The sequence below is a fragment of the Rhinatrema bivittatum genome, chromosome 7 (genome assembly GCF_901001135.1).
Source record: "Rhinatrema bivittatum chromosome 7, aRhiBiv1.1, whole genome shotgun sequence".
In the NCBI taxonomy this organism is placed as follows: domain Eukaryota; kingdom Metazoa; phylum Chordata; class Amphibia; order Gymnophiona; family Rhinatrematidae; genus Rhinatrema; species Rhinatrema bivittatum.
The window spans coordinates 130,003,043-130,029,852 of NC_042621.1; the positions used below are offsets into that span (position 1 = coordinate 130,003,043).

Here is a 26,810-nt window from a genome sequence, read left to right on the forward strand (position 1 = left end):
AATTCTGGTCGTGCTGTAGAGCAGCCCTAAAGTTGGCCAGATAAAGCTAACATTAAGATGATTGAGTACATTCAGTGGGATATCTGTACCCCTGAATTTCCTCCCAAAGTTAAGCATATAAATTTCTGGCTAACTTTGCCAGCTGACCAGTGGCAGAATACTACCACCCAATATGGTAAATGTACAGATATGAAACTGTTGCAGCCTAAACATAGAATAGAAATTTTCAGGAAATCTGAAAATTTGTAGATCATGTATCCCAGGTGTTTCAATCTTTTTGTTATTAGATACGCCATGTTATACAATGTCAGAAGTATCTTCCCAGGCAAGTTAATGATATATTCACTGTTTATTTTAAAGCATTATTTGCTGTATTATCATAAAATTCAATGTGGCTTACAATAAAAACATGCATAAAACAAAATAGGCAGAAGACATGACTGTGTATACAGATCAGTGAGAAAAACACTTTGAGACTGGACATTTGCACTCACTATAGAAACAATAGTTTATATACTTTTGTAAACCATTATGATGGCTCTACCAAATGACAGTATACAAAACTCAATAAGTAAATAAAATAGATCCTAACACGAGATTGACTATTTATATAGTGCGTATACAGATCACCGTCCAAGAAAGGCTTTCTTAACCAGGAATGTCTTCAGCTTCTTTTCACACGTTTTGAAACATGCCTCTTTCTGAAGGAATTCTGGCAGGCCGTTCTTTATAACTGAGCCTGCTACCGCAAACAGCTTTTCCTGAGAAAATTTGATGCACTGAGCAAACATCAAGAAAACATTTCCCTGATGATCTTAAACTTCTCTCTGGAAACTGTATTTAAAAAATTCTGAATTCAGTAAAAATACACACACAGCTCCAACGCAGAATAGCGCACACTGATTTCTGTAGGGAAGCAATTCTATTCCATGCTGCAGGGTGAGGCCTTGCCCGTACAGATTCTTGGGTAGCTCCTTGCTCATCGGCACTTTCTGAATTGCATGAACCATAATTCCTTTAGTGTCACAATATTTAATTCAGGCTGAAACCAGAGAGAGGTTCACATACAGAGAAATCCGGGAGCTGCAAGTCCAGCTTCTCCCATCATCTCTCAAGGGGATGTGGATGTCAAAACATGTTCTTCAAATAACTGCATCTCTAAAGCAAAGCACAAATTAATCCATAATTTCACATTTGATCCGACTGCCAAGTTTGAATTGCCGTGTAATCCATTATAAAAAGAAAAACATAATTCAGATCCCAGAAAAATATTAAAGCTATCAACTCCTATTAATTACAGTAAGTAGTAACCATTAATCATAGTGAGAGATCCTTCATTTAAGTTTGTGTTCTTTATTAGATGTAGTTCAATATTTATTTTTACAAATTTTGAAGAGTCTAGCTAGTTTTGTGGCTATAACCTATCTTGATGCCTTGTGCTGCTAGAAAGTCCTGTAAAGATTTTGTTTGCTTTGGAAGCAATGTAATTGCCTTTAAGTAGCATATGGCCAGCCACCCTAATTCTTGTGGCTCATCCCTTTTTCTCCTATTTCAAGGTCTCATATATCAGAAATTTGTCTCTATCATTTTCCCTAACTTAAAATTCTAATAGTGGGTGTGGCTATGTAGGAGGAGTTTAGAAAAATTTGAAACCATTTTTTCTCCTCTGGAATGCAAAGAAAGTCATGGCAATAATAGGGAATACTATTGATTTATTCTGAATTAACCAGCTTAATTTTAGGAGTATTACTATTGCTGGGTTTGAGGGTCCTTTTTGGCTCAGCAGTGGTGAAAATGAGGGATATGGTGGGAATGAGGGACATTCATAAAAGCCCAGTGAAAAGCAGGGATTGAATGAATCATGGGCAGCAGAATGCCTTTTTGATTGGGAAGGTGCCAAGCCAAACTTTGCCTATAGATCCACCCCAATCCCACCCCCCCCCCCCTTCCTTCCCGCTTCTACTGCCAGTTTCTTACTTTGTTTACAATTAGTCATTCTTTCCATAAATCATAAGAGTATAATTGTCCATTCCCAGACTAACCAATAAAATGTTTGATATCAGACAACTAGACATAGTAGTAAAGGAGAAAATGAATAAACAGCATTACTAATAGAAGTATCAGTACTAAGCGACTATTCTATATTATATATGGAGAGAGAAGATTATCAAGGACCAAGAGATATAATCAGATCAAGAAAATCTGTCCTAAAAATACAGAAACTCTTAATCAGGCAAATGACGCCCAAAGAATTAAAAAGAAACTAGAGGAGTCGTGTGACATGGTGGACTCTGTGAGCCGCATGCACACTGAGCTCCGGCTGCCACCCTTAAAAATCTGCTCCTCCACCGCACCTCCCACGAATCTTGAGGCCTCACGGCTGAAGAAACTTGTTAAAACTGATCTTAGCGACAGCCATGACTCTTCCGCTAACTGGCAGCGAAATCGCTCAAGAAGGACAAAGAGAAGCTGAAGGCCCCGGAGAATAAAATGGCCACCGCTCCTCCTGACTCCCCGATACTGAGGGGAGGAGACACGAAGAAAAAAATTTCACAAGCGATGGTAGCCGCTTTGGATATGCGTCTGCACCAGATATCTGAACAAACAGCAGAGGTGAGGTTCTCGCTAAGCATTTTGATACTCGCATTGAGCGCATGGCGGGCTGGTAGCCCTAGTTGATGACATGGGGGCTTTAGAACGGCATATTGCTTAGCTGGAAAAGGAGGCCACAAAATAGACTGTGAAATAATTAAAGATTTATCGGCATCCCGGAATCTGTTTTTGAGGTGGATCTTGGCGCGTCTTAAAAACCTGGCTGACCTCCAAAGTTCTTAATCTGCTGACTACAACAGGGGGCCTGATTGTGCGGGCCCACCGAATTGTGGGGAAAAAGATGCGGTTGATACAAGCTGCACGTTGTGATCGCAAGACTTTTGAACTATGCTCATAAAGTATTAATCCTTCAACATTACCAGAAATCCAGAGATTTTCAATATGAGCACAAAAAGATCCTGTTCCAAGATTTTTCCACACGTGTATCTAGCCAGCAGAGAGAGTTCTCGGCAATTTACACCACCTTGTTCAACAAGAAAATATGCTTCTCTTTATTATATCCAGCTAAACTGAAGGTCTGGTATCAAGAGAGTGTACATCTGTTTGAAAATCCTGGATTTGCTCAGAATTTGTGAATTCGATGCCAGCGGGTGAAAACCAACATGGCTGAAGATGTCTAATCTAGGGGCTTCATAAGTTCTTTGATAATCTTCTGTTGCCAGGTCCAGAAAGAGGAGCACGGAAGGAGTTTCCATAAATAGTTCTTCAGACTTTCTCAATAACCTGTTGCTAGGTTGTGGTGCTAGAGAGACAGTTCCTGATTTTTTTTTTTTCTTTTACCTGTGCATTATTGTAGTGCATGTTTCTGAGAATGTTTCCTTTTTTATTTTTGGGAGATGCATGTAACTATTCATGTAGAATATCAATTGTTACATGGTTTGGGGTGATGGTGAGCACATCCAATGACTCCAAGTCCCTGTGACTGGAACGGGGTGGTTAACGGTTGTTTGAGGGTTTAAGGGAGCTGGGGCTTTAACTGTGGGGAAGGCACATGTGTTTTTTTTCTGAGGGGAAGAGTTAATCCAGCCCTGGAGCAAGTCACTAAATTTCAACTAGTAAGGGACATGTGGTTCAATAAACTAATGACCATTTTCCCCATAGTGGTGTGAAGCCTGCTTTGGGATCAACTCCCTGGGCATGCCCCGTGTGGAATAATGATACAGTGGGTTAATATCTGTGCATATCTAAAATGGGAATATAACAATGGCCTGTGAAGTCATTATCTGGAATGTTGCTGGCTGAGGACCCCAGTGAACAGAGAGAAAGTTTTATCTAGGCTAAACAAGCTCAAATCTAAAGTTGTCTTTCTCCATGAAACCCACTTGACTTTTGCTGAGTCCCTCAAATCGAAGAAATGGTGGATCTCCCAAGTATATGCCTAACCTGGGACCTCCAAAAGCTGCGGGGTAGCCATACTCAAACACCAGGCAGTATCATTTCAGTTAATTAAATTTGTGGCAGACCTTCGGGGGACGTATATTATTTTTTTTGGGGAACTTGATGGGTCAGAGACTATCTTGGTATCAGCATATGCCCCTAATAATTATGATCACTCATTTTTCTCTGGTTTATTTTCTGAAATATCCCAACACGGGGAATACCCAATAATTTTGGGCAGGGACCTAAATTGTGTTATAGCCCCGCAATTAGATTGATACCCTCCAAGGAGGGACTATCCTTAAGTAAAACTAAGGGACCTCATTTTCTGTGCAATAACCTCCGCATGTTGGATTTGTGGAGTTTGTTGTACCCAGGGGGATGCGACTTTACTCATGTAGCACGTGTTCACCCCACTAGGTCCAGGATTGATTATTTATTAATTTCGGAATCCTTATTCAAAAGGTTCACTAGAGTAATCATAGGGGATTTAATTATATCAGGTTATTATCCTGTGATAGGACATATGATACTGGGGGAACCGCAGAGAAAGGGGCAATGGAGAATGCCTGCTGACTTGGCCCTTGCTCCTGATTTCTCTGGCTACTTACAATGTAAATGGTCTGATTTTGTAGAATTCAATGGTCAACATATTAATCAACCTACCCTTTTTTCGGAAACTGCAAAAGGGTGCTCCGGGGAGATATTATTAGTTATTAGAGATGTGAATCGGAACCAGAATCGGTTCGGATTTCAGTTCCGATTCACATCTCTATAGATGTGAATCGGAACCAGAATCGGTTCGGATTTCAGTTCCGATTCACATCTAGTTATATAAGTCACAAATGGAAAATGATGCAGGCAGAGATTATATGCTTGGAAACCCAATTGAGGGACCAGAAACGTAAGCTGGTTAAGCGCTCTACAGCTGAGGACCTGGCTGATTTTAAAGCAACTCAGCGGGCATTGAATTCTTTACTTCATGAAAGAGCTCTGGGTTCCATGTGGAGTATGAAATGTCAGCTGTTCTGTTTTGGGAATAAATCTGTTAAAAACCCAAGAACCTTCTAAATTTATTCCAGCTATTACAGATATCCATGGGCAACTAAAACTGTCTTCCTCAGACATTGCAAGAGTGGGTTCTAACTTTTACCAGGCATTATACTCAGCTGAACCATCTGATCAGGAAGGTATGATTAGCTTTTTAAACCAATTCCCCTGCCCTACTTTGTTAGCTGAGGTGATGCAGAAATTGAATCAATACTTAACTCCAGGAGAAGTTTCTGAGGCCATAAAATCTCTGCCTGTACTTAAAGCCCTGGACCCAGATGGGCTTGATTCCCTTTTTTATAAGTCTGATTCCTGATATTTCAGATAAACTGTGTCATATATGAAGAAATGTCTGCGCTGGGAAGTATGCCTGTCACCATGAGAGCAGCCACAATTGTAATTTTACCTCTATATCGCTCCATGGTGAGACCACACCTTGAATATTGTGTACAATTCTGGTCGCCGCATCTCAAAAAAGATATACTTGTGATGGAGAAGGTACAGAGAAGGGCAACCAAAATGATAAAGGGGATGGAACAGCTTCCCTATGAAGAAAGGCTGAAGAGGTTAGGGCTGTTCAACTTGGAGAAGAGACGGCTGAGGGGGTCTTTAAGATCATGAGAGGTCTTGACTGAGTAGATGTGAATCGGTTATTTACACTTTCGAATAATAGACCAGGGGGCACTCCATGAAGTTAGCAAGTAGCACATTTAAGACTAATCGGAGAAAATTATTTTTCACTCAACGCACATTAAAGCTCTGGAGTTTGTTGCCAGAGGATGTGGTTAGTGCAGTTAGTGTAGCTGGGTTCAAAAAAGGTTTGGATAAGTTCTTGGAGGAGAAGTCCATTAATGGCTATTAATCAAGTTTAGTTAGGGAATAGCCACTGCTATTAATTGCATCAGTAGCATGGGATCTTCTTAGTGTTTGGGTAATTGCCAGGTTCTTGCGGCCTGGTTTGGCCTCTGTTGGAAACAGGGTGCTGGGCTTGATGGACCCTTGGTCTGACCCAGCATGGCAATTTTTTATGTTCTTAAACTTGGTAGAGATAACAAATGGCTATCTGAATACTTGGAGGAACATAACATTCTCTCCCCCTTTCAATATGGATTCCGTAAAACCTTTAGCACAGAAACACTTCTTCTATCCCTAGTAGACACCATTCTAATAAACATGGAAAAAGGACAAACCTACCTTCTTGCGCTCCTCGATCTATCAGCTGCTTTTGACACGGTGAACCATGCTATCCTCTTAGAACAACTACAAGACATAGGCATCAAGGGCCCTGCTCTCAGTTGGTTCAGATCCTTCCTGTCCAACAGGTGCTTTAAAGTCAGGATTAACAATAAAGAATCTCCCCCCAACCGCTCCAACCTTGGCATACCCCAAGGATCTTCCCCATCACCTACACTATTTAACATCTACCTTCTACCACCTACTTACGAAGCTAAAACTATCCCACTACTTGTACGCGGATGACGTCCAAATACTCATCCCGATTACAGAATCTCTACAAAAAACTCTTAACCACTGGAACAACTGTCTTCAAGCAATTAACCACCTTCTTTCCACTCTCAACCTGGTCCTGAACACAGACAAGACTGAGATTCTTATCTCTCAAGAAGACCCCGACTCGCCTCATATCTCACTGTCGTCTTCCCAATCAGCCAATTCAAGTATTAAACACTCTCCAGCTGTCCGAGACTTGGGCGTGATTCTAGATAACCAGCTGAACCTGAAGAAGTTTGTGAACACCACCACTAAGGAGTGCTGCTTCAAACTGCAAGTCCTCAGAAACCTAAAACCTCTCCTTCACTTCCAGGACTTCAGATTGGTGCTGCAATCCATCATCCTTCCAAAATTGGACTATTGCAACTCCTTCCTTCTTGGTCTCCCAGCCAACTATATCAAACCCCTCCAAATGGTCCAGAATTCAGCAGCCAGGATTCTCACCAATACCAAACAAAGGGAACATATCACCCCCACCCTTCAGTATCTCCACTGGCTACCCATCAAATCCAGAATTCTCTTCAAAGTCCTCACGATCATACATAACACTTCTATACAACTAAGACCACATACCTCATCTAGACCAATCAGAAGTGCCTATAAAGACACTCCTTACGCCCCGCAAGCGAAAACATCCTTAAGGAAGTGCGCCATATCGACAGCAGGACCCCCATCAATGGAACGCATTGCCTCCGGACCTCAGGCAAGAGCCGTGCCCTATGACCTTCAAAAAAAACAAACTCAAGACTTGACTATTCAGCCAAGCCTTTCCTGACACCTAACCTTCCCTCTCCCTCTGCCCGATTCATTCTAGCTGACACATTAGTAAGTCTCCTCAGTCCAATACATTGTCTCTACTTGGTTTTTCTCAGTTATCTCACCGGTTTTGAGATGACATGTTAGGTTTCCGTTATGTTTTGTTATGACCCGATCCATTGTTAATTGTCTCCCCTGTTCATTGTATCGCCCATGAGTGAATTTTGCGTTACATTGTAAACCGATGTGATTTGTATCTGTTACAGGAACGTCGGTATAAAAAAGTTAAAAAAATAAATAAATAGCCAACTCCCTTCCTTCCTCATATAGACCTCTCTCTCTTCTCAACCTAGATATCAAAATATATGCCAAGGTGTTAGCAAACTGCTTGAAGCATGTCATGCTCCTACTCATTTTGCCTGATCAGGTGGGCTTCGGGCATGGGAGATGCTTGACCGTTAATATCCATAAGGTGTAGGCGGCCTTGGAGAAGTGTGCCTTAGACATTATTACAGATCTGCTTTTGGTCAGCTGCGATGCAGAAAAGGCCTTTGACCGTGTGGCATGGCCCTTTTTGAGAAGTGGCTTAGACAAATTTGGACTTGTGGAGAAAATGTATCAATATTGAAGTACTCTATACTAATCCTACAGCTAGGATCCTGGTCAATGGGCTCCTATCAGAGGAATTCTCCCTCTGCAGGGGGACTCGCCAGGGCTGCCTCCTGTCACCATTATTTATTTTGACAGTGGAACCCTTAGTCATTAGGGTATGCAACTCTCTGGAGGTCACTGGGATTATGGTGGGACATAGTCAGCAAATAAGAGTTTTATATTGACAACCTTTTGCTACTTCTTTCTGCTGATGCTAGAAATTCTCTCCCAGTGGCACTACAAATTTTTTCGCAGTACCAAGTGGTTTCAGGATTTAAATTAATTTGGCTAAGACTGAGGCCCTGGACATTTCTGGGCATCTGCACTAAGATTGGTCAGACCTCCCTGTCAAATGGGCTGGGGAATCCATCAAATACCTGGGCATTCATATTCATAAACGACCTAGCCAATGGTACTATATCAATATACTGCCAGTGGTGGAAAAGATGCGCCAGACGTTAGTAAGCTGGCAGACTCTCCCTTTCTTTTCAGGGTCGCATAGTGGCTATAAAAATCGTCCTGGCCCCGAAACTCCTATATCTCTCCTTTTAATGCTCCCGATTGTTTTGCACTCGAGGGAACAATATCGGTTACAGAATATTCTGGGGGCATTTATCTGGAGGGGTAAACGGGCATGCCTAGCATTTCAAACACTATCTGCCCCGCGGGCACAAGGGGGGTTAAATGTCCCTGATTTTAGGGCATACTCCTGGGTGGCTAACCTCTGTTTTCTAGGAGACTGGTTAAATAATACCTCTGAATATACTGATAGTAATTTGATAGCTGCTCTTTGGGGTTCTATAAATCCTAAATTTGTTCTCCATGCTTCTCTGCGAGAACTGCACGAAGCTGGGATACGTTCTGGGCTGGTAAAGACCTGGGTCGAGGTGCATTAACTTTTGAAGCTGTCTCCACATGTCTCTCTAGAGCTTCTTGACAAGGGGAACCCGCATATTCCGTCACTTAACTTGCCCAAACAGCACAGTATGTCCATTTCAACCGATTGGCTTTTTAGGGAATTAATGGACCCCATTTCAGGTCAGTTTTACTATTTTGAACAATGTCTGGAGAAATTAGGCTTTAAACCCACGCAATTCTTATTATATGGCCAATTGAGAACCTTGTTTCTGTGCCACATGAAAGACAGTACGGGACTAATGGCGAACCCAGCTTATAATTTTTTATTAAGGCTGTTTGTCTCTAACCAGGGTTCGCCTTTGAACTTATATATTTTTTTTTTACCAAGGCTCTCGGTCTCACACTATTTTCTCTACTCTCCTTGGGAGACGGCAACCCGATTTCCCGGAAGAGTTGGATAATATCATGCTCTGAGATGATCTCTCTCTTAATAAAATAACCGTAAATGTGAACCTCAGAGAAATGCAAATCAAGATTTTCAATAGAGCAATATTTTCTCCTACTTGTACTCACAAAGCATACCTAATTGCTTCCAGTATGTGTCTCAAATGTGGCTGCTCTCATGCTACTCTTATCCATTGTTTATGGATGTGCAAACCTGTACAAAACTTTTGGGAGTCTGTGCGCAAACAGGTCTCTGCATGTCTTGGCATAAAAGTACAATGGTCCTGCTCCTTTTGCATTTTAAACAATGATAGTGGAGATGAATTGCTAAATGTTGATAATGTTGTATTTATTTGTAAATCTTTGACGCGGCAAAAGGTATCCACTGCAGAACGTAGATCGCACTAAGAATTAAATATCAAGAATTGATGATCCTAGCGCGTTTCACTGACCACCTCCGTATGGGCTATATCTAGCTGAAGCAATTTATTACAGCTATCCTGAAGCTCCCTGAAGGAGTGTAACTCACTCCAAAATCCTGCAGAGTTGGAGGACCAACTTCAGGATTCAGTTAAGTGCACAGTTAATGTTGATTGGTGCACTATCTCGTATTCATTATAGCAAAAAGCAATTTCAATGCCTGCACGCAAGTGAGAGGTGAGGAATGACCGATGATTAATCTGGATACAGTGCTCAAAGGCTTTATCTTATTTGCCTATCGCACCACTATTACCAGGTCTTTGTCATTATAGGCTTTATCTGTATAGCCAGTGACAAGACAAATATGATGGTCATCCATTACACCTACTCAATTTACTGTATGAGTTATTAGAAGCAGAATTTGTTTTTTTTGATTGTTTCAAAGTTTCTGCTCCATACAGGGGTATTCCAATTTTTGTATTTATTTCTAAAGCATGTTTAATCACTAAAAAATGCCTTTTACTGCATTGGATCAGATTTTCATCCCCACTGAGGCCATATGGAGATTGTTAATGCTAGTTTCAATTGGAATATGGCTTGCAATTCTTTCATTTCTCTTGTAGGAAGAAAATGTTTCTCAGACATTTGGGGTGCATTCTACTGGACACTGCCAACCTCTGAACAGACTCTCTCTTCCCCCTCGATACTTCAGTTTGAGATTTGTAATTTGAACTTTTAGGACTTCTCACGTACTTGGTCTACTTTTTTTTTTTTTTTTTCTTTAGTCAGAATATGCTCCTGCTTTTTGCTCCAGCTCTCGGGGATGGGGGAATATAATGAAAGCTGTATAGGAGTGCTGCTTTGTTGCTTGCACCCATGTGTTTGTTTATTAGGAATACTGTAACATGACCTTGAACAAATAATGTTTGGGGGGGGGGGGGAACCCCAAACTAGAAACATGATGGCAAAAAGACCATGGCCTGTCTAGTCTTCCCAGACAGACTAGACAGGCCATGGTCTAGACAGACTATCCCTGTCTCCACCACCTCCACTGAGAGGCTGTTCTGTGAGAAATACTTAGATTACTCCTCAGTTTACCTCCTTTCACCCTCATCTCATGACCGCTTGTGGCAGAGCTTCCATTCCATTGAAAGACGCCTGTCGCCTATACGTTGATAGCTAGGAGGTATTTAATCTGTCATATCTCCCCTACTCTGCCTTTCCTCTAGGATATATATATATTTACCAAGAACTTCCAAGCTCACCTTGATATATGTTGCCTGTATATATTTACACCATACAGGCTTCAGAAAGAAACTGTTTGGCACAATACATGTCCTGTACTTAGAAGAACCCCTGCCTAAAGTTGAAGGCGGGGGGATGGCCCCTGTGGCTCACCCTATTCTGATGACTATGGAATGAGTTCTGCAGGGTAGAGCAGAAAGTAAAGTGATTTGTTCTTCCAAATGTAGGACATTTAACAACTCACAGAGAGGGAGGGACCTTCTCCAGGGGAGACGTATCATTCAAATCTACCACTGGAACGTAGCCAATGGAATATACCTTTTTGGAAAGGGTTCCATGGGTAATCCAGGAAACTATAGGCCAGTGAGACAGACGACATTGTTGGGTAAAATGGGGGAAGCTATTTTAAGAACAAAATTACTGGGCATGTGGGAAAATATGACTTATTGGGAAAGAGCCAGGGTAGATTTAGCAAAAAGAAGCCATGTCTTACTAACTTACTATTAGAATTTGTTGACGATGCTAATAAATGTGCATAAGGGTAAGTCAGCATAGTGTACCTGGATTTTCAGAAGGCATTTGACAAACTCTGTCATGAGAAAATCCTCAGGAAATTGTCAGAGGATTGGAGGCAATGACTTGTGGATTGGTTACTGTTTAAAAGACAGAAAACAGAATAGGACTAAAGTTATCCCAATGAAGAAAAGGTAAATAGTGGTATAACTGTAAAAGGTTAGGCTGAGTATTTGTATATTATGTCACAGAACACACTGTATAGAATCTGGTAAAAGCAAAAATTAGTTTACTAAATATGGTGAATATATGGTATATAACCGACAAAGAAGTATCGCACAGCAGTACAGCAATATTGCTTAAATCAATACAAGTAAATAAGATTATAATACAGACTTAAAAAAGGAAAGAGTTTATACAGAGAACACTCTCATCACATGTCTTCCTGGCTATGGAATAATGTATTCTCAGAAACAAAACACAAGCTTGAACTCCAGAAACCAATTGTTTGTTTTTTCTGTCTGTGGCTCATTCAAAAGAATCACCATTGCACACAGCTTTTTATCACGTTCTCTCTGACTTTAATCCAGCATCTGCAAGTTAGATGTTTTGATTCGCACTCTTAGCTCAGACATTAAGCATCTTTCAAATCATTTAAAACAATATTTTAGAGAATCAATTATTTTGACTTGCTTTGATCCATAGAAAAAGAACTCCCTAAAATCTTAACACAATAACCCAGGGATCTGTACTGGGACCCAGCAGCAAGTGGAGTCGTCCAATTTAGATGACACAAATATTCACAGTTGCTAAAACACAAAGCAGTCAGAGGAACTGCAGAAAGGTCTTGCAAGATGGGGAGACCGGGCATCTTAATGGCAGATGAAATTTAATGTGGACAAATGCTAACTGATGCACACAGGCAAAAATGGTAACCTAGTAACTCAGTGGACAACAAAGATCAAGCAGCCCTTCGTCTGCCAGTGCAAGATTAAACTCCTAGCTGCCAGCCATGGAGCATAACTGCTTGTAAGATACATTTATCAAGGGCAGTTTATGCTGTCTTTCTCATGTGTGTGCAAGGTTGGATTCTACGTTAGAAACTACCACTTAGGAAAAGGCCTTGGAGTCATTGTGAGTAATACATTGAAATCCTCAATTTAGTATGCAGCATTGCTCTTAAAAGAACATATAAATGTTAGAAGTTGTTTGGAAAAGAATAGAAAACAAAAACACGGAATGTAATGATGGCCCTGTATTCATAGTGTGACCGCAGCTTGAGTACTGTGTGCAGTTCTGGTCTTTTGCATCGCAAAATAGATACAATAGAGGTAGAAAAGGTACAGAGAAGAGTGTTAAAAATGATCAAGGGGATGGGCGGCTTCAAGCTCCTTAGCTTGGCGAAGAGGTGATTGGGAGGGGATATGACAGAAGTTTATGAAATCATAAGTGGTGTGGAACAAGTTCATGCAGAATGGTTATTGACCCTTTCAGATAGTACTGGGACAAGAGTACCCGCCATGAATCTGGTAGCAGATTTTAAATGAATTTGAGAGTTTTTCCAGACAGCGCACAAATAAGCTGTGGAATTTGTTGCTGGAGCATGTGGTGAAGACTAATACTATACTAATAGCTGGCTTTAAAAAGGATTCTGCAGGAGAGGTCCATTAATTTAGTCAGGTAGATTTGGAGGTTAATCACTGAATACTTCTGGGAGTGAGGAATAGATCTTCCCATTAGGATCTGCTGGGTACTTCCCAAACTGGTCGCTGTCAGTGACAGGATGCTGGGCTTGATGGACCATTGATCTGACCTGCATGATATTTCGTATGTTCTTTCTCTCTCTCCCCCTCCCCAGTCTCTCCTATTGCTACTAGCCCCTTCCTCTTTCTCTCACACACAACCTACTCTCTCTTACTGCCCCCCCCCCCCCCAGTTTCTCATCACCATCCCAGTCTCTCTCTTCTCCCCCCCCCCCCCAAACATTGTACCCAGCTGTGGCATCATTTGGGGTCATAGCTATAGCTACCATTTCTATCCTGAGTTGATACTGCTGCTGCCATTATGCCAGCCCCTGTGGGCTGATCCTGCAGCCCCTGGCCCGTTTTTCCGGGACCTAGCTGCAGTGCACCCAGCCAGATTCTGTGTTACATCTTGATATGTGGCAGGGCAGGATAATTCTCTGCCTACTCTGAGCCCCTGGGAGTAGCCTTGTATTGTGACAGTGAGGCACACAGGTGTTGCTAGGTACTTTAAAAAATCAAGGGCATGGGGTCTCATAGGTCCTTCCTTCCCATCTCCTCCCCACCCCTCCCGACATTTAGATATTTAACTGAATTATCACAAACTCCGCTCCTAAAACTCAGCATTCATGTCATGTGTAAAACAGAGTGGCTTTGGGGTTAGAGCAATGGGCAGAGAATCAGGGAAATAAGGGTTTGAATCCCAGTGACACTTCCTTTGACTTTGGGCAAGTCACTTTATGTGCTGTTTTAAGTATCTACTTAACTAGTAAGCTCTTTGAGGCAGGGACTTACTGTACCTGAATTCTAAAACCAAAAAAGGCTGTAAACTGCCTTGCGCATTATTGGAAAGGCTGGCTAAGAATCCCCAAATGTAAATAAATATGATTTAAAAGAGATCAGGTTGTTTAACTTACATTTAATATGATGAGTGAGTGGGCCTTTCTGATCCTGACCTTCCTGTCTGGATCAAATGAAGTGCTGCCCCATATCAGGTTTGTTCTTCTGTCACTTTCTCCCTCTCTTCTTAAATGCTCTCTCTCCACCCCAGTTCCCCTGGCTCACTCTCATGTATCCAGTCCCCCTCATTCGCTATCTCATATCCCTGGCCCCTTCCTCACTCTCACCCCGCCCCCTCACGTGCTCTCTCACCTCTTACCTAGTCCACCTTATTCAAACTTACCCCCTCCCCCCCCCTTACTCTCACCCTTCTGGTTCCCTTTGCACTCATCCTCCAGTCCCTTTTCCCCATTCTCCCCACAATTCATTATTTGCTCCCCCAGCCTCAATTTGCAGTTTCTCCCCCCATTCTCTTCCCCCCTCCTCCTCATAAAAGTATAATTGCCATGCTGGGTTAGTCCAAGGGACTCTTAACAGTGGCCAATCCAGCTCACAAGTGCCTGGCAGATCCTATAAAGTAGATCTAATTCCTGTTTCTCACAGGACAAGCAGGATGGTAGTCCTCACATATGGGTGACATCACAGGATGGAGCCCAATCACGGAACACTTTTGTCAGTTTCTAGAACTTTGACTGGCACCTACTGGGCATGCCCAGCATGGCACTAAACCTGCAGCCAGCAGGGGTCTCTCTTCAGTCTTCTTTTTTCCGCGCAGCAGTAGCCACGTGGCTTAAGGAGCTTCACAGAGATTCCTGACAGGAATTCTCCTCACGGAATTACTAAAAACTTTCATACCCCACAGGGGTCCCTCCTTCGAATTTTTGACTCTGCGGTACTCCGGTAAGTTTTTTTACCTGGTTTCGATTGATTCCCGTTGAGTTTGGCCCTTGCGGTCTACTGGCCGTCGACTGTACCGCGGGTACATTTTTCAAAAGCCATGGCGTCAGGGTTCCGTCTGTGCCCAGACTGTACTCGCACCATGTACATTACAGACCCACATAAAGTCTGTGTAATGTGTCTTGGGTGCGAGCATGATGTCCTGACTTGCACCAAATGTGCCTTACTGACACCAAAAGATCGCAAGGTCAGAATGGAGAAAATGGAACTTCTCTTCCGTTCTCAAACTCCGACGCCATCTATTGCATCGACGTCGTCTGAACCGGCACTGTCCACTTCGCGCCAGTATCGGCCACCGGCTGGTGACTGTCCGGCGTCGATGACTTCTCGGCCTTTGACTACCTCTACTCCTCCTCAGGACTGAGGGGATTGTAGAGAAAAACATCGGCATTGACACCGCAAGTCTCGGACCATCGAGGAAGGAAAATCTTCGACCTCACCATCATCCGAGCTGCCATCGAAAAAGCCCCGTCCAGAAAAGGCACCAACCCTTTCTGCGACCGGGTCACCGAGGCAACCCTCACCCAGACGGGTATCGGGAGCCGTGACTCCGCCTTTAACGGTGGTCCCTCCGGCTATGCCTCTGCCTCCTTCTTCCCTTCTGGAGCCGGGGCTGCTTGCTCCAGGTCTCCGTGAAGAACTGGACCGGATGGTTCAGGAGGCCATCGATAAGGCAATGCACAGACTCCAAATTCCTCAGACACCGAAACCGGTGCAGATTGTGGAACTGACCACCGATCCGATTCTGGCAGCACTGGCGCCGCTGCTCTCGAAGATGGAAGCGCTTATAGCCGCTTTTCCACCGATGGATCCTGGGTCACTGATGGCTCCAGTGCCCTCCCCACTTACTCTGTCATCTGGAGGGGAAACACCGTTCCGCATTCCTCCATCGGGAGTTCTTCTGATGCCTCAACCATAGATGCCGATGCGCCCATCAGCGCCATCGATCCATCCATTGATGCCCTCGATGCCTTCATCTGTGCCTCCAGCACTTCCCTCGATGCCTTCGGAACCTAGACCGGGACCTTCAGGAAAACCATCGTCCTGTCCTTCTCAGGCTCCTAGAGGGGCAGGTCCTGATCCCTATGACACCTGGACCGATGATTCTTCTCAAGACACCGATGACTTGCCATCGCCACCTTCTCCTACTGAAAGCAGGAAGCGTTCTCCTCCAGAGGACCTATCCTTCATACATTTTATGAAGGAAATGTCTGACTTGGTTCCCTTCCAATTGCAGACTGAACAAGATGAGACATCAAATGGAGTTGCAATTCCTGGATGCTCCCAAGGAAATAACCCCCATCCCTATTCACCAGGTTCTTTTGGATCTACTCAAAAAGATCTGGGAATATCCTGGTTCTGTTGCTCCACTCAACAGAAAAGCTGATACCACTTATTTGGTCCAGTCAGCCCCAGGTTTCCAGAAACCTCAGTTGGATCACCAATCTGTGGTTGTAGAATCTGCCCAAAAAAGGGCAAAAAGATCAAAACTCCCCTTTTTCTTTCCCCCAGGTAAGGAACAGAAATTCCTGGATGCCATTGGCCGGCATGTCTTCCAGGGATCAATGCTTATCTCTTGGATCGCCTCCTACCAACTGTATATGACCCAGTTCAACAGAGTCTTATTCAAGCAGATACAGGACTTTGCAGAGTCCCTGCCTCAGCAATTCCAGGAACAACTTCTAAGCCTAGTACACAAGGCAGGGAAGCATGAAATAAGATCTTCTTATGATATCTTTGACACTGCTTCCAGGGTATCTGCAACTGCTATTTCGGCAAGAAGATGGGCCTGGCTTAAGTCTTCGATCTGCCCTGCATAGGAAACAATCTGTTTGGGGAACAGATTCAGCGGATGGTGGCAGAACTCAAGGACCATCATGAAACCCTTCGCCAGCTCTCTCTGATGCCCTCTGAGTATTCCTCCAAACAGCCTTTCAGGAAGGATACTAAAAAGTAATTCTTCCGTCCAAAGAAGTCCTATCCACCACAGTCTAGGACTCGTTCCACAAGACCTTTCCAAAAAGCCCAGTCTCGTCAACCTCGTAAATAAAAGCCGCAAGCAGCTCCTCATCTGGGCCCTGCTTCCGGTTTTTGACTCCTGCATAGAGAGCAGCAGCCAGTTTCCACTGCCTCAGATACCAGTGGGAGGTCAATTATGCCATTTCAACAACATGTCGCACACAATCACCTTGGACCAGTGGGTCCTCACTATAATCTCTCAAGGTTATTGCCTGAACTTTCCATTCCACTGGACTCCCCACCTCTACAGGCGTGGACAACATCCGACCACTCACTACTCCTGGAGCAGGAGGTTTCCCTCCTCCAGTCCAGAGCAATAGAACCAGTACCTTACTCTCAGCAAGGTCTAGGATTCTATTCCCAGTACTTTCTAATCCCCAAAAAATCAGGAGGCATTCATCCAATTCTGGACCTACGTGCCCTCAACAAGTACCTCCAATGAGAAAAGTTCAAGATGGTAACCTTGGGTTCCCTCCTTCCTCTTCTGCAAAGAGGAGACTGGCTCAGCTCTCTCGATCTCCAAGATGCGTACACACACATTGCGATAAATCCATCTCATCGCAGGTTCCTGAGATTTCTAGTAGGCCCCAAGCACTATCAATACTGAGTGCTCTCATTCGGCCTGGCATCTGCACCACGAGTCTTCACCAAGTGCCTCGTAGTAGTAGCAGCCTTCCTCAGGACTCAAGTGTTCATGTCTACCCCTATCTAGACGATTGGTTGATCAGGGCTCCCACGTCTTTCGTCCCTACGTCTTACTTTACACACTCTGACTTCACTAGGATTTCTCATCAACTATGCGAAATCCTGCTTAGTCCCATCTCAAACTTTATCATTCATAGGGTCAGACTTGGACACCTTGCAGGAAAAGGCATTTCTGCCTCGACAGTGAGCTCTCACTCTCATCTCCCTCGCACACCAGCTACAGTCTCAGCGCCGCACAACGGCATGCCACTTCCTCATCCTACTGGGACACATAGCGTCCTCAGTACAGCTTACCCCAATGGCCCGCTTGGCCATGAGTCATGCAGTGGACTCTAAGGTCACAATGGACTCAGTCCGTCCAACCTCTATCAACCACTGTCCACATCACTGACTCACTCCGTCAGTCTCTAGCCTGGTGGAAAAATCAGTTCAATCTCCTCCAAGGCCTGCCCTTCCAGACTCTAAACCCTCAAATGAGTCTCACCACCGATGCTTCCAACCTCGGCTGGGGAGTCCATGTGGCCGATTTGCAAACACCAAATTTGCAAATTGCAAACACAGATTTGGTCTCCAGAGGAAGCCAAACACCAAATCAATTTCCTGGAGCTTCGAGTGATCAGATATGCTCTCAGGGTATTTCAGGATCTCCTTTCCAATCAGGTCATCCTGATTCAGATGGATAACCGCCTTACACTAAACTTCTGCAGGACCAGGCAGAACTCCGCACTCACCCTAAGTTCTTACCTAAGGTAGTATCGGCGTTTCACATTAATCAATCCATTGTACCACCTTACTTCTTTCCCAGGCCCCACTCCAATCCAGGAGAGCAGGCTCTGCATACCCTTGACTGCAAACGGGCTCTAGCTTTCTATCTAGTCCGTACAGCTGTCCACAGGAAAAGCACTCAATTGTTCATCTCTTTCCATTCCATCAAATTGGGGCAGCGTGTGGGTAAGCAGACTCTCTCTTCCTGGTTAGCGGACTGCATATCCTTTTGCTATCAGCAAGCAGGCATTCCACTTCAAGACCGTGTTAAAGCACACTCTGTGAGGGCCATGGTGACTTCAGTAGCACACCTACGATCTGTGCCGCTTCCTGACATTTGCAGGCTGCTATCTGGAGTTCTCTCCATATCTTTACAGTCCATTATTGCTTAGACAAAGCCGGAAGACAAGATTCCATCTTCGGCCAGTCTTTTGCGCAACCTTTTTACAACTTGAAGTACCAACACCTTTCCGCCTGCCAGTTAAGGTTCAGGATGCCCTCTACCAAATTCCACCCCAGTTGTTGTGCCTGTTGCACGTCTTTGGGTACATTTGGTGCATACTCGGATATCCTCAGCTCTGTACTTACCCATATGTGAGGACTATCATCCTGCTTGTCCTGTGAGAAAGCAAATGTTGCTTATCTGTAACAGGTGTTCTCACAGGACAGCAGGATGTTAGTCCTTACGAAACCCGCCCACTGCCCTGCGGTGTTGGGTTCGTTACGTTTTCTTTTTATTATCGGCACTACCTGTAGCTTTTTAACAAGACTGAAGGGGGACGCCTGCTGGCTGCAGGGTTAGTGCCATGCTGGACATGCCCAGTAGGTGCCAGTCAGAGTTCTAGAAACTTTGACAAAAGTGTTCCGTGATTGGGCGCCATCCTGTGATGTCACCCATATGTGAGGACTAACATCCTGCTGTCCTGTGAGAACACCTGTTACAGGTAAGCAACAACGCTTTCTCCCAGAGATAGCAGTAGCTTTCTTTAGCCTGTCTGGCTAATAATGTGTTGTGAACTTTTCCTCCAGGAACTTATCCAAACCTCTTTTAAGCCCTGCTATGCTAGTTGACTTGAACACATCCTTTGGCAACACCTGAGTGAGAGTACTTTTCCTGATCTGGTGGCTAGTTTTATGGAGTGGCTAGTTTTATGGAGTGTCCCCTTGATTTAGTATTACTTTAAAGGGTAAATAACTGTCCTTTGTTTACCATTCCACACCACTCATAATGTTATAAGTTTCTATGTGTCCTCTCTCAGCATTCTCCTTTTGAAAGCAGAAGAACCCTCCCCTGCGTAGCCTCTCATCCCAGGAGAGAGATTCCATTTCCTCTAACATTTTTGTGGCTGCCCTCTGCACTTTTTCTAGTTCTGCTATGTCTTTTGAGATGGGGCAACCAGAACTGCACACCACCCTCAAGGTGCAGTCATACCATTGCTTGATACAGAGGCAATACAATATTTTCTGATTTAGTTTCCATTCCTTTTTGGATTCTTCCTGATATTCTATTTGCTTTTTTTGGCCATCACTGTGCACTAAGCAGAGGATTTCAATGTATTGTCCACAAGGACTCCAAGGTCCTTTTCATGGGTAGTGACTCCCAGCATTATGTACCTGTAGTAGGGATTTTTTCCCTATGTGCCTCACTTTGCACTTTTCCATCTTGTTTAATCTGCCATTCAATTGCCTGGTCTCACAAGGTCCTCCTGCAGTTCCTCACAACTGGATATTCCCAATGATCTCTTAGGAACCCCTAAGGATCACTCCAAGTCCTTCAAGGCAGGGTTACAGGGCTGCCTAGCTGGAAGTAGGTATGCAAGCCTTCTCAGTTTACTTGGTTGCAAATAAGAGCCACCCTGTAGTTCATGGGCAGAGCATAGGCCTTCCAACAGAGCAGACTGTGGGTCAAGATCAGGGCAGTCTGTTTTTTTTTCCCTTGCAAGCTTAAAGCAGGTGAAATACAAACAGGAGCAGCTGAGCATTAGGGAAATGTTGAGCAGTGTGCCTGGAGCTAACGACACTAGTCACAGATTATATCATGTGGCTTGGGATAAGATTAATTCATGCAATGTGTGTATATATTATTAATGCAGGTACTCGGGACCAGTCGTTCAGGCACTCACACAACATTGCCCCCCATAACCATTACAAATTAGACACTACAACTGATTGGATACAAAATAAAGGCCGCAGTTTATTAAACCTAACCCGAGCCAACTTAACAATGTTCCAAACAACTCCCCCACCGCCACCTCCTCTGCCGCATGTCAATTCTTCACTTACCATCGCGGCCCAATGGTAAGCAGCTTGGAGCTTCCCCCCCCCCCTACCCCTACCCCGCCGCGTCATCAGCGAGGGTAGGCTTGCGGCCTGAGCATCGGTCCACCCCTTGCTCTTTAGGCCTTCCCGTGCAGCAACCCCAATCTGCCCGAGCATTACCCCCCCTTTCAACGTGCCCTTCCCAATTCAACATAATACACAACAAATAAGGCTCGGGTTTCCGCCTACTGCGACAGTCCATTAACACAACACCAAACCGCGCCGAACGACATTAGGGCGGGAGGGAGGGAAACCAAGTCACCTCCACTTGCTTCGCTGCCTAACTCCTCAGTGCCCGCTCCCGACTGTCCTCGCTCCCGTCTTAGTTCATTACCCAATGGCAGCGCGGCAGTTCGAATTGCCGCGCTGCCATTGGTCCCCCGGTCCTCCCCCTTGCTTGCGCCCGCCCCCCCCCCTTTTCCTCCTCTCCCTGTCTCCTTGCCTCCCGCCCGATCCCGCGTTATATTCGGCGATACCGGGACAAGCCCGGTTCGCCTCCCCTTATATAGCCAATATAAACAAATCACATTTAGTGACAGTGAAGTAATTTGTGAGTTTGTCAAAATAACATTTCCCAGGATTCAGAAGGTTTGCAGAGAGTTCCATGATATGATTTGGCAGTTTAAAGGACCATTTTGGTTCATTTCTACTTAATACATTTTGTTTGTTCTTCTCATTGCAGTGCATAGTGTGAGGAACGGCTTTGCTGTTAATTTTTTTCTGACAGGAGTGACTGACAGGAATGTGTAGGGATTTCCCTGCTGTGAATGACATGTGAGGGTTATATTCTCCTGTTACGCACAAAACTCTGGGGTGTAATATTCTTGCTCATGACATTCTTACATAGTAATAAATAGATGGCGTATAAATAAAGTAATAGGTGTCAATCATTGTCAGACCAGATTAATATACAGACGAAATATGAGGGAGTCTCAAAGACTGAACATTGAGAAAGAACAGTCCAAACCCAAATTAATATACAGTAATCTGGTCCCGTGTGCTATTCTTTCTGTATATCTGTTCTTTTGCAATTAAAAAATGACTTTAACCAGTCTATCATATTAATGAAAATCTTCAAGAAGAAATATCAAATGTAGTCTTCATCTGGAGGCAGCTTTAAAAAAAAAAAACAGATGCTAAATAGTAAAAAAAAATTGTCATTGCATAAGTAACAAATACTGTATCCCAATAATCACCAGAGCAACAGGTAACCTAACAAACCCTATTTCTAGTATACAGTAAACAAAATGTTTCATTAGAACATGCACCTTTCTCATTCTGCAGATGTGACTGTGGTGTACCAGAATGGCTTACCTGTGATCTCTGTCAGCTTGCCGTCCCGCCGGGAGCGCTGCCAGTTCACTCTGAAACCCATCTCTGACTCTGTTGGGGTCTTCCTGAAACAGCTGCAAGCAGAGGACAAAGGCATTGACCGCGTTGCTGTGTACTCGGCAGGTATTATCTGGAAGGGCCTGGACATCCAGTCTCTGTGGGTATTGGGATGGTGGGAGGGGTAATGCACACAGGTATTTCCGTCTGCATGTGGTTCATACCCAGAAATGTCTTAAATCTGTGATTTTTGCCGGAAATTACAGCCTCTTTTATTGCCTTTTCACTGAAAGTTTAACCATTTGGTAGTGAAGAATTACATATGCCATAATTTTCCTAATATACACTATATATTTTAGCTAAAAATGATTAAGGTTTCTGTCAGTGTTTCTGGCTATGTGAAAAGGAACATTTTACTAGCATGGAGAAAAGTTAAGTTTTCCTACGTGTTCTGACAAGCTGTTCAGTAGTCACACAGGTGGGTATGTGACCATCATGTGCATCAAGCAGACTGTTTGGCAGAGCTTTGTAGAAAGATCTCCGAATGTCTTTATGAGCATGTACAGGACTTTTGGCGTACTGCCGGCCTCACAGCTGCCTCTGTTCCATTTCTTCTGCCACTGTGAGACGCCAGCAGTGAGCTCTGCAGGTGTCCACATTATGAAGAGAAGTTTTTCTCTCTGCTTTCAGAGCCTTTGGACTTTCTTGTGTTTTTCTTAGTTTCCCTAATTAGGTTTCTAGACAGTCTTAAAGTTTTTATTTTCATTTGGTCATTCCTACAAGTGGCAATTTAAAAAAAAAAAAAAATTTCCTTCGCAATTCATTTGGACCTACCAGCCACCTGTTTTCTCTCAAGTGTCTATGCTTTTTCTCAGAGGACAAGCAGGATGCCAGTCCTCACACACGGGTGACATCGGATGGAGCCCTGATCCAGAACTTTGATGTAAAAAATTCTAGAACTTTCAGACTTGTCCTACTGAACATGTGCAGCTGTAGCTATCACCCTGCTACCTAGGCAGAGTCACTCAGTCCGTAACACCCCCCAACTGGGACCCAGTTGGGTTTTTGGTTTTCTTGTAACACCGAAGGAAACTATGCGGCCTTTGTCAAATAGTCCTTCTCTTGTTTACATCTCTAGACTTTTTCCTGTATCCATGAGATTCTAGATCTACTGTTGCCAGGGTTTACTGATCCGAAACCTTGCTTGTAATGTTTTCTGTGATGCGAAATATGTTTCTTGCTGGCACTTGCATCACTGCCTGACTTGGGTGCCTCTGCTATGCATCGGGGTTTTGTCTGTCATTTCTATGGTTTTCTCTTTGTACAATCCAACTCTTTTCCCGCCTAGACCCCTTTCTGGGTCGGCTGACTCACAGGCAAAAGGGAGAGAGGTGGTGCTTTCAGCACAGTGCGGTTTTCCACTTTGTCCTGCTTTGGACAGCCTGTAGCTTGGGATTCACCCATGTGTGAGGACTGCTATCCTGCTTGTCCTCTGAGAAAGCAGAGTTGTTTACCTGTAATAGGTGTTCTCAGAGGACAGCAGGATGTTAGTCCTCACGAAACCCACCCACCTCCCCTGGGGTGGGTGGGTGGTTTGTCTTTTTTTTTTTTAAATTATTCTTGTTTAATAAACAGTTTCAAGAGTATATTTTGTTAAGGAAAGTGATTGTTAGAAAAAACACAAATACAACAACTACTAAAGGGAGAAAAAAGGAATAGAAGAAACACCATACAAGCCCACAATTAAGGGAAGCAGAGCAGCCTTTAAACTAAGGAAAACCTGTGATGGTCTCTAGATGAGGTGATGCATCCCCTGTCACAGCCACTTATGTATTGAAACAATGTTCTTGTCAGGTTGTACTCTTACTAGGGACCATGACGAGGTCCTGAATCAGGCCTTTATGAATTCTTCTCAAGTGTTGAGGATTTTTGTATACTCTGGGATGATTTTAGTAGTTCTTCCATGTGGTACATTGATTAGTTGGTGAGCAGCAAGTCACACATTTTCCTTCTGCTTCATTTTACAACAGGAGTAGCATCTACACCTTGAGGATTCTGCTTATCTTGGACAGGTCATCTGAGAATTTGATGTTCATCATTTATTTTTCTCTTATTTATCAACATATGCCTTACATTGTTGCAGGGTAGCAGCAGATGGCTTCTCCATTCATTGGGGGACAGGTAGCCTGTAATATTTTTGATGGCAAAACTCAGAAGCTGCCTGAGACAAACATTGGAAACAAATTGGGCTGAGATTTTCCCTAGCTTTGAAGATTTTGAGGGATATGATCCAATCCTTTCAGATTCTCCAGTGAAGTGTCTTGGCGCCAATTGACTTCTAGAAAGCAATTCACCAGAAAATCTTAGTTTCAAATTGAGGAAGCTTGCTATCTGGCATGAGGGCAAGGCCTAGAGCTCTTCTCTTGTCCTGTCCCCCTACCCACCCCCTACATACAAACTTCTTGAATACCTTCTAGATCTTTCAAAACCTAATCAATCAGACTTCAATGCAGTTAGCATTTATCACCACTGTGTAGAAGGAAACCGGACTTCTGTGCAGTCTCCAGTTATCCGGTTTATGCATGGCTGGCTTCCCAAAACCTCTTGCTGTATTGTAGAACTTCATTATGGTTCTAGCCCAGTTGATGATGATCCCCCTTAAGTCATTAGACTCTTATGAGCTAAAGTACCTGACCTAGAGTTTGCTTTTTTGGTGGTGATTACTTAAATCAGCAGTCATTAAGCTCCAGACTGTTCACTTATTCATTTCACTTACTTTCATCATGTGACAGGGCTTTGCCAGTCACTAACACTTGCTCCCAGCTGATTTTTTTTTTTTTGCAGCAATGGTTAGTGGAGGGGTTTTTCATATTCAGGATTCTTCCCCTTGCCATAAGCCCACAGTTTTGGGAGAAAGTCTTCAGTGCAGTATAAAATCCCCTGGAACATGCTTAGTAATTCAGTGGGAAAGGAGACTAGAGAATCATCCCTGCAGGGAGTTGTGGCGTAAGAGTTTGGCTGTTGGATCTTTTCCTTATCCCTGGGGAATTTTGGATTGAGAGATTTTTGGAAGAAGTGATGCATTTTGAATGGAAGGGTGTCCCTTGAGATTCTGAAAGGCTGCATATAAGATCTTTTTGCCTGAGCTAACCACAGCAAGGGTAAGAGGTTTGGGTTCTTGACCAGGAAGCTCAAGAGACTTTGAGAGTTAGATAACAATTTGAGAGTTTTTGAAAAATCGGACTTTAAAATTTTGAGCTTGGGGAGATTTTTCCAACTTTTGACCAGTGCATGCTGAAAGTACATGCCAGTTTCCTTACCCTTCAAGGAGAGGGGTTCTTCAACATGTATGACAGTACAAGAGAAAGGAGGCTTTTAAGAAGATCTGAGATGGACAAGGAAACTGTGGTTTTCATGATTTTAAATATTTCTGATGCTATTCTTGATTTTTCTTTTTTCAATTTTGGCCTGGATACTCATTTTAAGTTAAAGTAAAGTAATTTTGAACACAACTCAGAACTCTGTTTATTTTGTTTTTCTATTGTCCTTTGCTGTATAAATGGACAGTGAGTTGACTGCTACTTGACCATTTAATGTTTTCCATGCTCCTATTTTGGACTCTAGCGCACTTGGTGTTCATCACCCATCTGGAGTGTGGGTTGGTGTATATAGGAGGTAGTGACCGTGCCAGGGGCCTAGGAAGATAGCTTCCCCTCCAGCATACTTGAATTCTGGAACCCGTAACACCCATGGATGAGGTTTGCAGCACAAACAAGGGACTGGTTACAGTTATAATAGGGTGGTGCTCTGCAGGCATCCTAAATTCCTGCCTATGCTAGTGTTGGATTTCTACTTTGGTCAATCACATTTTTCAATAGGCCTCTTTCCCTTGAGGGTGACACTGTCCTTCACTCACTGAATTGCAAAAGAACCATTGCCTTCTATCTGGAGTAAACTAAAATCCTTTAAAAAAAATCTACCCAGTTTTGTTTCTCTTGTACCTAACAGACCAAACCTTACTCTTGATAAAGAGCAATATTTCTATAATTGGGTAGCAGATTGCATCTCCTATTGTGCTCTAGCAGTTCCGACCTTAGGACATGCCAAGGCCCATGCTGTGAAGGCCATGGTGACATTGGTAACCAATCTGTTTACCACGTAGAGATTTGCAAGAACTGTCTAGATATGGCCTTCCTTTAGGAGGCAAGGCTTTAGTTATCCATCCTTTTAAGACTTTTTTTTTTTAAAGAGCCTTTAGGGGATCCTTTTTCTGATGTCAAGTAGTCTTCCCTATTGTCTTATAAAAATGAAGATAAATGGCAAAATAGGATTTTTGCCCAGTTAGTGAATGATGACTGGTTTTCCACGTTTTGATGCTTTTCAACCATAACTGAAAGCATTATAGCAGTCATTCAGTCCATCTATCTGGTGAGACAGTAACTCCTATGTCCATGTACCAATTGGAGTCAGATTTGGGGGGAAGATGGACTGTGGTACTGGCATGTATCCTATTGAAAGCTACCTCAGTCTGATGAGGCCTTTTTCTATAGTGTTAAAGTTGAAAAGCACTCCAAATTCATGCATATTCATATTTTGCCCTATTTGTGCTTTTGTTTTTTCTTAAAGGCACCCTTAGCCCGAGAGTCCCACTTGTGTGACTATTGATTTGCTTGCCTTCAAAGAAAGCAAAGCTGCTTA

At 43.6% G+C, this 26,810-nt stretch overlaps 1 protein-coding gene across 2 annotated transcripts in view; it reads left to right on the forward strand.

Moving 5' to 3' along the window:
• Positions 1-26,810, forward strand: part of MCU (mitochondrial calcium uniporter) — a 319,500-nt gene that overhangs the window by 278,510 nt on the left and 14,180 nt on the right. For both annotated transcript variants that reach the window (XM_029609126.1, XM_029609127.1), the window contains exon 3: positions 22,068-22,238. In XM_029609126.1, coding sequence (XP_029464986.1) covers positions 22,068-22,238 — 171 coding nt within the window. The remainder of the gene's footprint in view (positions 1-22,067; positions 22,239-26,810) is intronic.